The sequence below is a fragment of the Cutaneotrichosporon cavernicola genome (assembly GCF_030864355.1).
Source record: "Cutaneotrichosporon cavernicola HIS019 DNA, chromosome: 5".
NCBI lineage: Eukaryota > Fungi > Basidiomycota > Tremellomycetes > Trichosporonales > Trichosporonaceae > Cutaneotrichosporon > Cutaneotrichosporon cavernicola.
In genome coordinates, this window is record NC_083397.1 from 450398 (window position 1) to 465061 (window position 14664).

The following is a 14664-nucleotide window of genomic DNA, read 5'->3' on the forward strand; positions in this document are numbered from 1 at the left end:
CTATAGCCATATTGCCCAAGTGATGCATGTAGTACAGATGTGAAATGGAGTCTATGCTGTCCCAAAATGTATACCTCGTTCTCTCTCTCTATGCCTCTACTTGAGCGGCGCAACAACGGCGGCGGCTTCGACGAGGGGCCGCTCGCGCACGATATCAACGACGTGCCTAAGCTGTTCGAGGAACACGAACGTGCAAATAGTGTTGGGTGTAAGGCGGATCCAAGCGGGCAACCACCCGCGGAAGAGGAACATGGGCCCTTCGCGCTTAAAGCTATCGGTGAGGACCTGCATGACACTCATTCCCGAGCCGCTCATAACGCGGCTCTTGACGACGTCGGCGGGCGCACAGACAGTAGTGGCGAAAGTACCGGCAAGAGCAGAAGCCGAAAAGTGGAGTCCAACGCCCTCCTTCATCCCAAAGCCGGCGAGCATGTCCTTGAACTTGTCGTAGCTAACGAGCTGGGACGCGTTCATGATAACACTGCGCACGACATTGGGCGTCATGCCCAGGAAGAGGGAGGCGACACCCTCAGCTGCGACCATGCGGTACAGGCCGTGCATGGCGTTGCGGTAGTGCTGCTGCTGGGCGACTGGTTTTGTGGGGTCGGTGATCATGCGCACGAGAACCACGTCGGCTGGGTTTCCGGCCAGGCCAGCCAGAGCGCCGGCGGCACTGGCACACGCTGTGAGCTCGCCCATACCAAGTTGCTTTGCGCCTGGGGTCAGCGTCAACCACAAACGAGTTGAGAGACGGAAGGCAAATCAGCCTGACCTGTCTCGACTAACCATTCTTGGAAATCTTGTTCTTGATGCTGTCGTACACTCCCAGCCTTGTGAGGCTGTACGTCATCTGCCGGAACACACTCGCCGTGAGGCCAGTGTACAGTCCTCGTGCGCCTGGGGTTAGCTCCGCAGACAAATTATGGCTGGATCTCCTGGCTTTCTGGGTGTGGTTCAAAGTCTGATACTCGTGTCGGGGCAGGGCGACGAACCGCATATTCTCCTTATCCCGATGGAAATGTCACGGGGTAGTCACCACACGCGCCTCCCAGGCACTTGTAATGACCATCCCCTTTCCCACGGCCAGAGGAGCGTGGCCACGGCAGCCCCTTTCCCCTCGCATCTCTCTCCCAACTAGGCCAGACTTACCATTCTGTGCGAGGACCTCCTTGATCGACCCAACGAACGACGGCTTCTTAGCGGCCGTCTGCATTCGCACTCGCATAACGTCCAGGGGATGGGTGCAGCATGCCGCCACTGAGGTCAGCGCGGTTACGGAGAATGTGGGTTGACTCACTAGATCCAGCGACGCCTGAAATGGTAAGAAGGTGTGAACAGAGGAGCGTAGCGTAGATCGATGCCAGAGGAAGGATAGCGTCAGTACGTTGTAACACGGATAGCGTGGTACACACCTCCGAGCCAGAAGGGGTATGGCTGTCTTGTCTTTGTCTTGCCCATGGTGAGTGTGTGTGTGTGGGGAAGGGGGCGTTGGGTGGTCGGGGGAGGGGGGTTGGGGGAGCGTTGGTTTGTGTTGATGGATTAGCCCCGAGTGCCTGTCCTTATCGTTGTAGCTGTCAAGCGGTGAGAGGTGTGTGTGCTTTGGTGAGTTATCAATCAAGTAGACGACGCGATAAATTACAGCGAGCACGCTCGCACCTGCCTATATGACGCCAGATACTGTACGAGTCAGAGCTAGGTGCGATACATGGTCGCTACGGAGTCGGTACCCCCGCCGAACGCCGCCAAGTGAAGGCACTCCCTATAGGTATTTTTCCGCACCTCACACGGCCCAGTTGATTTGCGCCTACCTCTCCTGAATTGCTCTTCGCTAATCTCCGCCAATGAAACGACCCCTCCCCCAGTCTCTCCGGGCCTCCACATACCGCTTCCTGAGAGTTGGGGTTCACTTGGGAGGGCCTGTACCAGGCGGAACGCGGAGTTGGCGCGACAAACGACTCTGGCACAGTCGCGGAGTGGGATGCCGCGGTTTTCGGTGTTTGTTTTTGATAGAGTTTGATAGGCGGCCTTCCGGATTCATGTTCGGGTCGGGAAAATCGGCCGATGTCCGGCCGTTACTCGACAGACAACTTCCGTGATTACAATTAACACACCGAGGATACATGAGGATGAACACATCACCCGACTCTATACTCCGGCTTTACACCTTGAACCCCGAGCACAAGTAGGTCGAGTTAGTGTCTCAACGCCGGGCGGAATCCTCAACATGCCGCCTGTCCGGGATGCGCAACGTGTCCGCTCGAGATGGATTCCAAGATAGTGGTGCATGTCACATGTGCACCCACGGCTGTGTGTGCTTGGCTCGAGCGTCTGGGCTGCCCTATTCTCTACCTACCATCCTATGCTCTCCCTTCCGTTTCATTGTCTACATCTTATCACCTAACTTTGACCTGAGCAGATGAAACCTCTCATTCAGAGCACGTCAAGGTTCCTTCTGCACATCCAAACCCTCGCCAACTCCGCCTCGTTCGAACTCCATTCGCAATCAACAATGAGTGGCCTCTTCTTGAGGGTGCTGCATAGTCATACGATTACCCCACAGTTGTTACTACCAGGAATCATGGCCTCCTCCCAACGACGCTCCCACTAGCGGGTGCACCATCGATCTTACATTCAGGAGGAGTACGACCTGGGCCCCTAGCAACCCGACGTCTGCCGTGGATAATGGCCGATCCGTAGAGGCTGACGTCCCACGGTGTGAGGCCCGCTATACAGACAACGACGCCCAGGTCAAGCCTGGGAGGATGAGTGGCGGCCCATGGCTGCGTCAAGCAGGTGTTCAGGAGAGCCGCGACGAGATACACGGGCGAGCTGCACAGCCTGCCAGCCTGTTGACACTCCAACGTCACCCTCACCTTGAGTGTTCCAAGGGCATTCCAAGCGTCGCAGGAGAAGCTGGTGTTGTTGATAGCCCAACTGATACTAGTTGCGGTAACGGAAGCCGCACACCGGAGAACCGGGCCGATCGGCGTCTTAACACCCCAACCTTCAGCCAGCACTGAGTCAGGCTAAGACTGGCGGTGTACGCGGGATACGCGAGCTCACCCCAACCTCTCTGCCTCAAAACCTCTGCAGTCTCATCTGGATATGAACGTGAATTACTCCAACGCAGCCATCTCCCCCTCCCCCCAGATCCAAGTCTTGCCCACAACCTTAACCCGGCCGTTGTCAAGGGAGACGCGCATCGCCCCACCCCGGCGACTAACCTGGTGCGCGTCGAGTACAACACTCTTCGCATCGGGACCAAACATCCCCGATCCATGGCCCAGGAGATAGTATTCGGCGAGGGCGGCGTGTGCCGAGCCCGTCTAATGTCAGCTTTTTCCTTTTACGACGTACAACTGGGTCCTCGGGGATGCCCATGCCCTCGACGAAGACGCGCGAGTTGATCCTCCCGTCCTTTACCTGTGTCGCGATACAGTAGTGTCCGATCGTGGGGTAGAGTGCGCGGGTGTTGACTTTGAGGTCCGCGAGGGGAACGCTAGGCTTGAGGCGCACGATGCACGATTTCTCGTCCATGTATGTCGCTACTTGCTCGATGTCGCTAGGGTCAATGGCGGAAGCGGAGGCGAAGAGAGCCCCGAATTCATCGCTGCGAGAGGAAGGGGCTGAAGGACCACCGAGGGGAAGGGAGATTGATACCTCGCCCCCTTGGCCTCGGCTCACGCAGGTGGCTGTGAGACGACCAGCGACGGTGTCAAAGTACAGTTCCTTTGCGGACGTGTCGACGCGATTGAAGAGGATGAAGCTGGTCGCGAGGGTTGCGTGGCCACAGAGCATCGATTCCTGTCGTCAGCCACAAGTCAACGTCGAGCTTGGATGTTCGCGCTTCTGGTGTTCCTCCACGCTCACCTTGCCTGACCCCGTCCACCAGCGCATCGCATACACCCCCTCCTCTTTGGGCGTGACGATTGCCGTCATGGGCATGTCAAAGTCCTGTCCGAGGGTGCGGCAGAAGGTGTCGTCTTTGGCCCGTTCATCGCCTGGGGGTAGGAGGACGACGGCTGCCTGGTTCCCGCCGTGGGGGTGGGTTGCGAACGCGTTGGCGAGGAAGAAGCGGACTGGCATTGCAGAGTCAGAGCGTATGGGAGTAAGAGAATCGGAGATAGCTGCGCGGTTTATAAGCTAGGAATACATAGCGGTTTGTAAGCAAGAAGCGTGGTGCAGCCCACATGCCTCATGGCATGTTGATCTGTCGAGTCGTGATGGCTTCGACTCCGACATCGGCAGCTCACGGAACCAAGCCGAGGAATAGAGGAATCGGACTGTTCTTCAATTCAACTACCACGTGGTGTTCCTATTGACCTATTGTAATACCCGATCGTAATGCACAAACAGAATACGTCACGTGACGTGACGTCAGTGCTCCACGCGTCGTTTGCCACCATTAAACCACCACAGCCTTTCATTTCATGTGCCTCTCTTCCTCACTTTCACTCCTTGACTCACTCACTCATAATGGTCCGCGGCTCTGACATTCTCATCGCGCTCATCGCCATCATCTTCCCACCCGCTGCGGTGGCCATGATGACCGGTTGCAGCTGCGATCTCATGATCAACATTGCGCTCACGCTCTTGGTGAGTGGCGTCGGGCCGGCTCGAGGAAGGCGACAACTGGCCCTATCCGGTCCCATATCATCGTCCTACGTGCTACCTTGACTCTGCCTTCTATCAAGCACCCCTTCTCCCCTCCTCCCCTCCTCACCAGACCCCCAACCTTAAGCCCGCTGACCACAGGGATACCTTCCCGGACACATCCACGCCTTCTGGATCCTGTATAAGAAGATGCTAGCGGAGGAGATGTACGGCGCCACGGGGTACATCTACGTCGGGAACGGCCAGTACACGTCAAACGATACCCGTCGTGAGTCTACGCAAGAGGGAGGGCATCTGTCTGTGCCTCTCTGTTGGTTGTAAACCACGTGTAGCAGCCGGCATACGCCCCAGCCACGCTAACCTCAGCCCCTCCGCCACACCACGGGGGAAACTACGGTTCCACTGGACAGCGCTACTGAGATTTTCACTCTCTCATGGCCACTTGGACGCAAGCCGCAGGTCCTTCGCTGCGCGGCCACGCATATAGCACGACCTTTGAACACCGAGTTTCGTAGATAGAGAACGGGTGCGTCAAGCGCACCCTGGTCTCCTGTAATGCACGCTGTTGACACGAGCCCCAAGTAAAGGCAGTGGTGGAAGGAGGCAGCGGTGCTTGTCGGTATGGGCAAACGTCACTGACGAAATGAGGAATGATGTAGAGGCTTGTGACGCATTTGGCATGTGGAGGTTAAGTTAGTCCTTTGACTCATGTTGATGATCTCTACACCTGCGCCACATCGCGCCTTGTTAACTCTTAACTGAACGCACTCGACGTGCCGTGGATGAATAACATCGTTGGTCGCGCGTCGCCAATCGCCGGAGACTACAGCCCACCTCAGAAGAGCGCCAGGCAGGGCCGCCCTGACGTCAGATGTCGTCCCGCACTTTGAGTTTACACCCCTTTATAAACGGGCACTTCCGCCCTCTCTCTTCCACAACATCACAATCATGACAACCGAACCACCGAGCTTCTGGGACCGCTCACACGTAGTGTGGGAGAACGCGAAACATGTCGGCCTCCCAATCATAAACTGGCTGTGCGGCTACAAGCCGCGCTGGACGCCAGCCGAGATGGGCTCCAAGGCTGGCCAAGTGAGCTTTTCCCCTCTCCTTTCTGACTCTAGGTGATCCTAGTAACGGGGGCGAATAGTGGTACGGGCTACGCAACCGCACAGGCATACTACAACGCCGGTGCGCGAGTCATCATGGCCTGTCGATCAGAGGAACGGGCAAACCAGGCCATTACGGAAATCACTTCAGGCGCGTATAGGGATATAAACGGAACTCTCCAAGTCCCAACTACTCCTCCCAAGACTCCGGGGGTACTCGAGTTCCTTGCCCTCGATTTAGCGGATCTGTACTCTGTGGAAAAGGCTGCCAAGACTCTGGAGAAGGAGAAACGCTTAGATGTCCTCTTCGCCAATGCTGGGATCATGGCAGTTCCCCCCGCCGAGACGAAACAGGGATACGCTCTCCAGTTCGGAACAAATGTCCTGGGACACCAGAGACTCATCTCTCGCCTCCTCCCTCTTATGCAGTCTACCTCTAACTCGACCGCGTCTCCATCACGCCTCATCGTCTCGTCGTCATTCGCGCATCTCTGGGCCCCCAAAAATGGGATCGACGGAGGTATTGCCTACGACACATTGAAGGGTACGGGAAAACTGGACAAGATCAAAGAATACGGCGAGAGTAAATGGGGTGGAGTCGCCCTTGCGAGGTATGTCGATGCGCATTATGGTCCCGGATCAGGTGGGGAGGTGGTTGGAACAGAAAGAGGGGAGGTACTGGCGTTCGCGGTCCACCCCGGTCCAGTGGCTAGTAATCTCGGTACCCACCTCCGTTCTGTTGCTATTTTGCGGCTGAGCAGTGCCGTATGGCGGGCGACGCAGCTGTCGTGCGATGAGGGGGCACTCAACCAGCTCTGGTTGGCGAATTTGGATGTCGACCAAGCCCGGAAACTCTCGGGCAGCTATGTCGCTTGTATCCAGGCGCCAACGTTGGCGCGGTCGGATCTGGACAATCCCGTGGCGTGGGACAAGTTGTGGGATTGGTGCGAGGCCGAGGGGCGGTCGCATACTATGATATAGGATATAGTATTAGTATGCAAAACAGGATTCAAGTCTGTGTTGAAGATAAGACATCAGGTCGATAATGCCCTCTGGTGGCCCGATATTGACATTGGGATGGGATTAGCCGCCGAATCTGCTTCCGCTCCGTTGGGTCAACTCTAACATGACCATCCCTCTTTCCAAGGTTAGCAATAATATCACAATGTCAGCGCGCGCAACGTTCAAGGACAAGCAGCCGCTCAAGACGCTCGCGCGCGCGAGCAAGTCGTGTGCTGCGCAGGTGAGCCTCCATTCATTCCCCCCTCTTCCTGACATCCGTGTCTGTCTAGGCGGCCTCACCTCTTCCCACCTGCTTATCTAGTCGAGGCGTTGGAGCTGACACCAGTCCGTGGCATATGGCGCATGTGTCGGGCGCAGTTACCAGGAAGTACATCGCGATATGTGCAAGGACGAGTTTAAGGCGTTCAAGGAGTGTGTGCAGGTGCGTGCATTTGGCTGGCTGCTTTGCTGAACTGACGACAGAAAGCGGTTGGGCGCAAGTGGTAGGCGGCGGTCTCCAATACGTTGCTGCGGAGCGCGCCATTGCCTGGATCGCAACGACTGCGTCGGTGCCGCCGCTGAACCGCGCATTCAGCATGACTGCCGCAATGACTGTACACCCCCCAGCTTGCTACGCTCGCTACGCTCGCGGGAACACTGTATCATATCCACGAATGCATGATATCGTCTATACGAGTAACACTCTCTAAGTCTAATCTTCGCGCTGCGCGTCCTTGTCGTCCCATAGCACGGCTGTGCGCTCGACATGTCCCGGCGCGCGGAACCTCGTCATCTCGCCCATACGCACCGTCTCCCACTCGACACGGATGAACACCCACATCCAGCGACGCACGAGCTCAAGCGCCTCCAGGAGGAAGACGCCGCTCTCGATATCCGAAATCACGTGCAGGTGCGACGAGAGCTCGAGGCTCCAAGTCAAGCGGAGCACAAAGTCCAGCACGGTGAAAAGGTAGTAGACCGCGGGATCGGGGAGGAGGAGCGTCGGCCGGAGGCCCCAGTGTGTTGTCTGGCGCGTCGGGCTGTTGGAGCGGCTGTCGTATCCGCCCGGTGTGGGGAGGGGGGACAGCTGGTGTCCGGAGGTGAAGCGGGCCCACAACCCTTGTGGTTGAGAGAGGGAGCGGGCGTGAGTTGGCGCATATTCGCCGCGCGAAGGCGTCCAGGTGTCGAGCTGGAGGAGAGTCAACCCCCAATCCTTCTGCACGTCCCAGTAAAACGAGAACAAGGAGTTTACCACCACCGCTAGCAGCCAGAGGCGGAAGAGACGGTGCTCGCCAAACCAGCGACCGGTGGCGCTCAGCTCAGCCACACTCATCCCCTTTGCGGCGGCGACTTCTGTGACGACGTTCTTCTGCACCGCACTGAGGAAGATGACGGGAAACGCCGACGCGTACTTGCACGCGTTGGCGAAGGGGCGCATGCTCTTCCACCCCGAGTGGTAGAACTCGACCATGCACTGTCGGAACCGGATAACGTATGGTAGGCTGCTGTCAGTTGATTTCGAGAAGGCCACAGCCGATAATGGGTAGGTACTCACCACACCATGCCGAGGACGAGCCATTTTGTTGCGCCGTGCGGGACTTGCCTCCCATGCGAGATGCCGCCGAAGACAATCTGGTTGGCGCTGACTAACAGGTCGCCGAGGACCTTGGCAAAACTCGTGAGGATATCGGCGAGGATGACGTCGCAGAAGAAGATCGGGTCGCGCGCTGGCGGATTGAAGCAGCGCACCAGCGCGTGGCGTAACGCTCGTCGCTCGCGATACCCCAATCCACGAATGGGCGCGAGGGTAGCCACGAACGGGATGACGCAGATGACGCCGACGAGACCACGCCACCGTTCCATAGAGTCCGTGTCGTCGCCGCATATCGCCCTAAACAATGTGTATCCGGCGACACACCATGCCGTGTAGCCTATAAACAGCTTGTAGACTGGGCCGTAAAGGAACTGACTCGGAACGTGCGAGGGTTGGTGGGGCGCGTCGTCAAATACTGTATCGTCGCCATCTCTGATGTCGAGAGCCCAAGAGACGTCGAGCCCAAGGAGAGAGAGGACGTGGAGGTTGACTGCCCAGAGCAGAATGGCGAGGCCGATTAGGAAGAGGACGCGGAATGGGAGGGGAAACGACGCGCTGAACTCGGGGAGAGGGATGGGCAGGTCACCCGGCGACGTGTCAATTTCCATCGTAGCGGGACATGGAGTGTTCCTGAGGTGACAATGTCAGGAAGTGGCGAGGTGGCGAGAATGAGCGATGAGCGATCTCAAACAACTTGTTACTAGTAGTGAGGGAAGGGCGGGTGATGGCGGGGTCACACTTTTTGCTTCCGCACCGGCATCTGTTTACGTGGCCAGGAACAACTTGCGGGACGTCCACATCACCACATCCATGCATACATATCAGCCAGCCAGCCAGGCTGAAATGTCTTGGCAGTTGCTGTGTATTGATTCTGACGCTGCGAACGGGGGTCGCAACGTCAGAACGCGCTTCTTGAACTGGAATAGGCCTGTCCGAAATTGACTGGCAGCTCAGACGTGAGGTGAGACAGGGACAACCTTATCTACATATCTCTAGTCGCATCAACAAGTTCACATTAGAGGCGTTACCAGTCGTCTCAAGCTCCTCCTCTTCTGCCGACGCTACTCCCCAAACTCTCAGACCCCACTTACGCCTTCTTCGCCTTCTTCTTGCTGCTCTTCTTCACCGGCTCAACTCCGCCGAGGTTGTACACTGTGCGCCCCACAAAGCTCACAATAGCAACGACGGCGCACACAACAATCGCCGCGTCCTCGCTCAGCTGCATGCCGAGGCCAAAGGGCCATCCCTCCACGGGGCCAATGAGGGAGAGAAAGAGCACGGGGACGACGATGGCGATCCACGCGTCGACGGCCATCCAGCCGCCGGGCTTGAGCTCGTTGGGCGTCGAGAGCTCCATCTGCGGCGCGAACCAGTTCGTACCGCTGAACACAAGCGCCGCGAAGGGAACTGCGAGGATGAAAGGGACGAGGACGAGGGTACTGGGCGTTGCCGGGAGGACGGTGGTGCCTGCAGGTGGATGAAGGAGCGGGATGATGGAGAAGCGCGTGAGGAGGAGGGTACGGCCGATAGCGTCAAGGGGCGCAAATACCAGCTCCATGAGGAGGTTGGGCTTGGCTGGGACGAGGACGCGGAGGGGTGTGCGCGTGAGGGCGAAGTCTGGGGTAAGGGGTTGTGGGGGTCGGGGGGAGAAGAGGATGGGGGGAGGGGAAGGGCGGAGAAGCGATCAAGGTGGAAATGACTTACGGACGCCAGCAAACAGGAAGATGAACGTGGGGTTAACGAGCCACCCCGGCGGTGTGCCAGTACACAGCGCTGCAGTTAGCTACTTGAGGTTCCAGCCAGCTTCTTAAGCTTACCGAGGAAGGTCTCACCGCCAAACACGATAACAAGCATCCCCAGTGCCTCCTGGAGGAACGTAGCGCGTGAACGTCCCTTGGTATCACTCGCAACCCAGTTGATGCCCATACTCAGGCGGGCTGCACCGAAGATGTCGAGTGCGCCCACTGGGGCGTAAGGATGGAGTGGGGCGAGGAGGGCGGGAACATTGCCGTAGACTGGCGCAATGGATTCGGCTGCGGCTGCAAAGGAGCGCGCGAGGGACATGATGTCAAGTGTAAGAGGTTAGAATGAGGTTAGAAGTGAGAAATGAGAAGTGGAGAATCAACAAATTGTGATCGGTCAATGACGCATAGTTGCCACGGTAACATCCCGGATGATTCTCGGAAGAAACCCTTGTGTACTCAAAGGATCAAAGTCAGGCAAAGACAGGCGCGACTAGACGACTGTCAATGCTCATCAAGGCTTGAGAGAATGTCGCGACAATGCTGGAGCATATTACCACATCAGAGGTGGATGTCTTCCAGACAATGTATTCAAAATCCCTCCATTCCTTTCAGGCGTCCCCACTCGTGCCCACACGAGAGGCCATATGCATCCCTTGATTAGACCAACGCCCTACACCTCTGTCTTGTCGTATACGATCGTATATTGCCCAGAGATCTAGGAGCCTCCCGCCGCGGCGATCTCGCTATTACATTGCAGGCTGACATGAGCGATGGGCGCGGAGATGGACAGTGGGCCAGGACATGGGCGATGGGCAACTCGCTTGCCCACCGGGCCATATCCGGTGCCTATCCAGAATACATAAGAATCCCCGCTGGGGTTAATCTGATCATCTCAACATGACCATGACGAAGCACGACCCCATCCACCGCCGCGAAGGCGCGCTATACGTCGAGGGCGTCTCTGCGTCCTCACTCGCTGAAACCCACAACACGCCACTATACGTCTACTCCCTCGCGGCTTTAACGGGAGCATGGAATGCTTGGATGGCCGGCGCTTCACAGCGAACCAATTCCTGTCAAGTCAAGGTCCACGTCGCAGTCAAGGCCAACTCGAACCTCGGCGTTCTCTCGATTTTTGCCCGCCTCGGAGCTGGGTTCGATATTGTTTCCGGGGGCGAGTTGAGGCGCGTCCTCGCCGCAGGCGGACGGGCATGTGATGTGGTCTTCTCCGGCGTTGGCAAGAGCCACTCCGAGATGAAGGAGGCCTTAGCTGCAGGTGTCAAGTGCTTCAACGTCGAGTCTGTTCCCGAACTCAGCCGGTTGAATGACGCCGCGAAAGAGATGGGGATGAAAGCACCAATTGCGCTTCGAGTTAATCCCGACGTCGACGCGCATACACACGCTTACAATACCACGGGCAAGAAGGGAAACAAGTTCGGTATCGACTATTCGGACGCGCGGGCGGCCTATTCTGCGGCGGCGGGGATGGAAAACCTCGAGATTATTGGAGTGGACTGCCATATCGGCTCGGGGATTACCGATACCGCGCCGTTCCTCGCCGCCGTCGACCGGGTACTTGATCTCGTGGAGGTTCTGGAGAGGGACGGAATCCCAATCGCGCATATCGATCTTGGAGGCGGACTGGGCATTGATTACGGGGACGGAGACGCGCCGCCCCCAACCCCCGAATTTGTCAAGACGATTCTCGATCATGTCGACCGCCGCGGACCGCGGAACGTCTGGTTCGAGCCGGGGCGCAGTCTCACCGCTGCCGCCGGAGTGCTTCTTACCAAAGTCGAGTACCTGAAACCGGGACCGAGGGATGGGAAGAATTTCTGCATCGTCGACGCGGCGATGAACGACCTCGCTCGGCCGGCCGTCTATGGCGCGTTCCACCGTATCGAGGCCGTCCATGATCGCGGCGGAAAGGGAGAGGTATATGATGTCGTTGGGCCGGTTTGCGAGAGTGGCGACTGGCTGGGACGCGCGCGACAGTTGGATGTCGAGGTTGGCGATTTGGTGGCTGTGCGCGATACGGGAGCGTACTCGTTCGTCATGTCGTCCAATTACAATACGCGGCCGCGGGCCGCTGAGGTTATCATCGACGGGGAGACGGTGCATGTCGTGCGGAAGAGGGAGACGGTCGAGCAGTTGCTGGCCATGGAGAGCGTTTTGCCATAGCTGATGGTGAGACTAGTTGCCGTTTTAGTACAGTACATGGATATTGCAGGGTTCCCGGCGTAATGGCACAACTGATGAACTTGGCCGTACACTCTTCACATGCGCTTGTCTGACCCCCTCGTCCTATTAGTCATAGCTTCGAGTTCAACGACGCCGCTCTCCACTTGCCACCGCAAGTCAGGGTCATCGGGCGCCAACTCTACGCCTTTGTCGGCTAACCGCCTTGTAGTACAGTCAGAGGATCAGTGGACGAGATGCCAGACCGACACTCGCACTCCAACCTCGGAATAATATTTGTCAATCTCCATCAGCACTCATCTCACTGAATGCTGACCTCACTCCAGCTCGGTTCAATCCAGAGAGATGTCTGCGCTGCTGTCCCTTCGCCGATTATATGTTATCTGCATTGACACCCCCAGGTCCTAGCACCATTCCACGCCGCCGAAGGACAATTACGGGCTCAGTCCAGCGGTAGGACTGATACGGCTCCCACCCTCGCTTCGGACTCGCCGCCTACTCACAACGTCGTCCCTGTGTGCGAAGACTGGGGCAGTTCGAACTGATTTTAGTAGCTCTTTGGCTGCACCACGTGTTGGGGTTAGAATAGTCAGCGGAGCGGTAGTCCGCAAACAGCCTCCCCATACCCAATACACAGTGACATATCGTACATACATGTGTGAGTCCATGAGACGGCTGCAGGCCAACTTTTCGGCGCTACTCCAAGCGAGCACGCTTAGCCTGCGAGGGGGCTGGAGCGAGGAGGGCTCCCGGTTCCCGAGCCTTTGGCCGAGAGGCTGGGGCGGTGGGAGGGCGGCCGGACGTCCGCGCCGCCAACGGGCACGACGCCGGGGAGGTCCCACGGCGCGATCGTCTTCTTGCCCTCATAATGAGCGACAAACGAGGGCCAGTACATGTCGATGCCGTCCACGAGGCTGAGCTTGCGCGGCGTCCACCCCGTCAGCGAGTGGGCGAGAGTTGGGCGGAGGAGCGTGGTGGAAGCCCACGCGACCTCGGCGGGGACCTTGTCAGAGGGCGGGCGGAGGCGGCATCCCTTAGCGCCGGAGACACGGACGACAGCGTCGAGGATGTCGGTCCAGCGCTCGCTCTGGGAATTGCACGCGACGAGAGCCTGCCCCGCGAGGAGGGGGCCGCGCTCACCAACACGGAGGAACAGGTCCGCAAGGTCGTCCTGGTGCACCATGAGGAGACGGGTGTCGGGGAGGCCGACGGCATCGAACTCGCGACCGGCCTTGGCGGCGTCGTACGCGGGACCGAGGAGGAACGGCTCAAGCAAGCTCCCCGAGCGGCCGTACAGCGTACCGGGGCGAATAACGACACCGTTGACGCGCGCCGAACTCAAGACAGCCTGTTCAACCTCGCGCTGCCAAGCAGCGACCTCAAGGTCGCTAGTAGGCGGGAGCTGCTCGCTCGACCACTTGTCGAGGCCGCCGTGGCCGCGCGAGTGCGACCACGCGCCGCCAGTGAAGATATAGGTCACCTTCGTGCCGGCCGAGCCGCGCGAGGCGATCTCCTCAACGCCACGGAGGGCCGCAAGTGGGGTCTCCGACTCGGAAGATCGGATCGTGTCGATGACTGGGGTTAGTATTTGTATTTGGCTCGGTTGAGATTGGCGGAGGTGTTTGGCAGTTAATTCTGGGTCACTCTGGTGGTTTGGCGTAGGGGAAGGTTTGAGATCGACAAGACCAAGCGAGCTCAAGCGGTGCAGCGCTTGGGATACTCAGAGACTCGGACTACCAATTTCTGCGCTTCCGCCTTGTTCCACGGAAATTTCCTTTGTTTGCCAAAGAAGCAGCAGCCAGCTCGAGCCAGGAGATGCGATAGCCCCTCTCGCCCCGTTTCACCACCCCCAACGCCGGCGCCTGCTGGCCACTCGCCAGCGCTAATGGCTCGACGGCTCTAGCCAATGGAGGGCATCCGTACTCACTGACATCGACCTCGGCGGCGATCTTGCCCCAGACGCTGAAGCCGTGGCCGGCGGTCGCAGGGGTTACGAAAGGAATGATCTCGTGAATGGAGAGCTTGCGCGCAGTCTTGGCGTCGCGCGCAGTACCGTAGACGATGTGTCCGGCGCGCGCGAATGCGAGCGCGACAGGGAGGCCGATGAAGCCTGATGTTAGAGGGAAGGAAAGGACACATAGGTGCGTGGACTCACCAGAAGCACCGAGTACGAGGACCTTCATGATAAGTGTAGGTGTGGGTGTGGGTGTGGGTGTGGGTGTGGGAGTGAGAGTGAGAGTGTGAGTGTGATGTTGTAGAGATAGGAAGTGAAGAGGGAAGGGGGAAGGTGAATGGATTGGTGACTCGTCTTTACCCCATCTAATAGATGGAACCTAAAGCTGGTTCGCCAACTAAACAGGGTATCACAGGACAAGTATCCTCCTCGGATCCTCGGAGTACA

General features: G+C 58.1%; 8 protein-coding genes across 8 annotated transcripts; 3 read left to right on the forward strand and 5 right to left on the reverse strand.

The window, feature by feature from the left end:
- Positions 1-96: 96 nt before the first annotated feature.
- On the reverse strand, positions 97-1458 carry CcaverHIS019_0502020 (uncharacterized protein; the record flags this gene model as incomplete). Its single annotated transcript, XM_060601335.1, has 5 exons — positions 97-716; positions 787-897; positions 1150-1257; positions 1298-1312; positions 1413-1458. The coding sequence occupies 5 exons, from the start codon at positions 1456-1458 to the stop codon at positions 97-99; spliced, it is 900 nt and encodes a 299-aa protein (XP_060457839.1).
- Positions 1459-3116: 1658 nt separating this feature from the next.
- Positions 3117-4086, reverse strand: CcaverHIS019_0502030 (uncharacterized protein; the record flags this gene model as incomplete). The annotated part of the gene is made up of 3 exons (XM_060601336.1): positions 3117-3326; positions 3358-3804; positions 3871-4086. The coding sequence occupies 3 exons, from the start codon at positions 4084-4086 to the stop codon at positions 3117-3119; spliced, it is 873 nt and encodes a 290-aa protein (XP_060457840.1).
- A 390-nt stretch (positions 4087-4476) lies between these two features.
- On the forward strand, positions 4477-5033 carry CcaverHIS019_0502040 (uncharacterized protein; the record flags this gene model as incomplete). Its single annotated transcript, XM_060601337.1, has 3 exons — positions 4477-4596; positions 4756-4882; positions 4981-5033. The coding sequence occupies 3 exons, from the start codon at positions 4477-4479 to the stop codon at positions 5031-5033; spliced, it is 300 nt and encodes a 99-aa protein (XP_060457841.1).
- Positions 5034-5562: 529 nt separating this feature from the next.
- On the forward strand, positions 5563-6704 carry CcaverHIS019_0502050 (uncharacterized protein; the record flags this gene model as incomplete). The annotated part of the gene is made up of 3 exons (XM_060601338.1): positions 5563-5706; positions 5739-6334; positions 6485-6704. 3 exons carry the CDS (start codon positions 5563-5565, stop codon positions 6702-6704), a joined length of 960 nt encoding a protein of 319 aa, XP_060457842.1.
- A 733-nt stretch (positions 6705-7437) lies between these two features.
- Positions 7438-8927, reverse strand: ERD1 (uncharacterized protein; the record flags this gene model as incomplete). The annotated part of the gene is made up of 2 exons (XM_060601339.1): positions 7438-8227; positions 8281-8927. 2 exons carry the CDS (start codon positions 8925-8927, stop codon positions 7438-7440), a joined length of 1437 nt encoding a protein of 478 aa, XP_060457843.1.
- Positions 8928-9406: 479 nt separating this feature from the next.
- On the reverse strand, positions 9407-10383 carry CcaverHIS019_0502070 (uncharacterized protein; the record flags this gene model as incomplete). Its single annotated transcript, XM_060601340.1, has 3 exons — positions 9407-9936; positions 10024-10092; positions 10137-10383. The coding sequence occupies 3 exons, from the start codon at positions 10381-10383 to the stop codon at positions 9407-9409; spliced, it is 846 nt and encodes a 281-aa protein (XP_060457844.1).
- A 578-nt stretch (positions 10384-10961) lies between these two features.
- Positions 10962-12245, forward strand: lysA (uncharacterized protein; the record flags this gene model as incomplete). The annotated part of the gene is made up of 1 exon (XM_060601341.1): positions 10962-12245. The coding sequence occupies one exon, from the start codon at positions 10962-10964 to the stop codon at positions 12243-12245; it is 1284 nt and encodes a 427-aa protein (XP_060457845.1).
- Positions 12246-12978: 733 nt separating this feature from the next.
- On the reverse strand, positions 12979-14446 carry CcaverHIS019_0502090 (uncharacterized protein; the record flags this gene model as incomplete). Its single annotated transcript, XM_060601342.1, has 3 exons — positions 12979-13838; positions 14191-14373; positions 14419-14446. The coding sequence occupies 3 exons, from the start codon at positions 14444-14446 to the stop codon at positions 12979-12981; spliced, it is 1071 nt and encodes a 356-aa protein (XP_060457846.1).
- Positions 14447-14664: the final 218 nt, after the last annotated feature.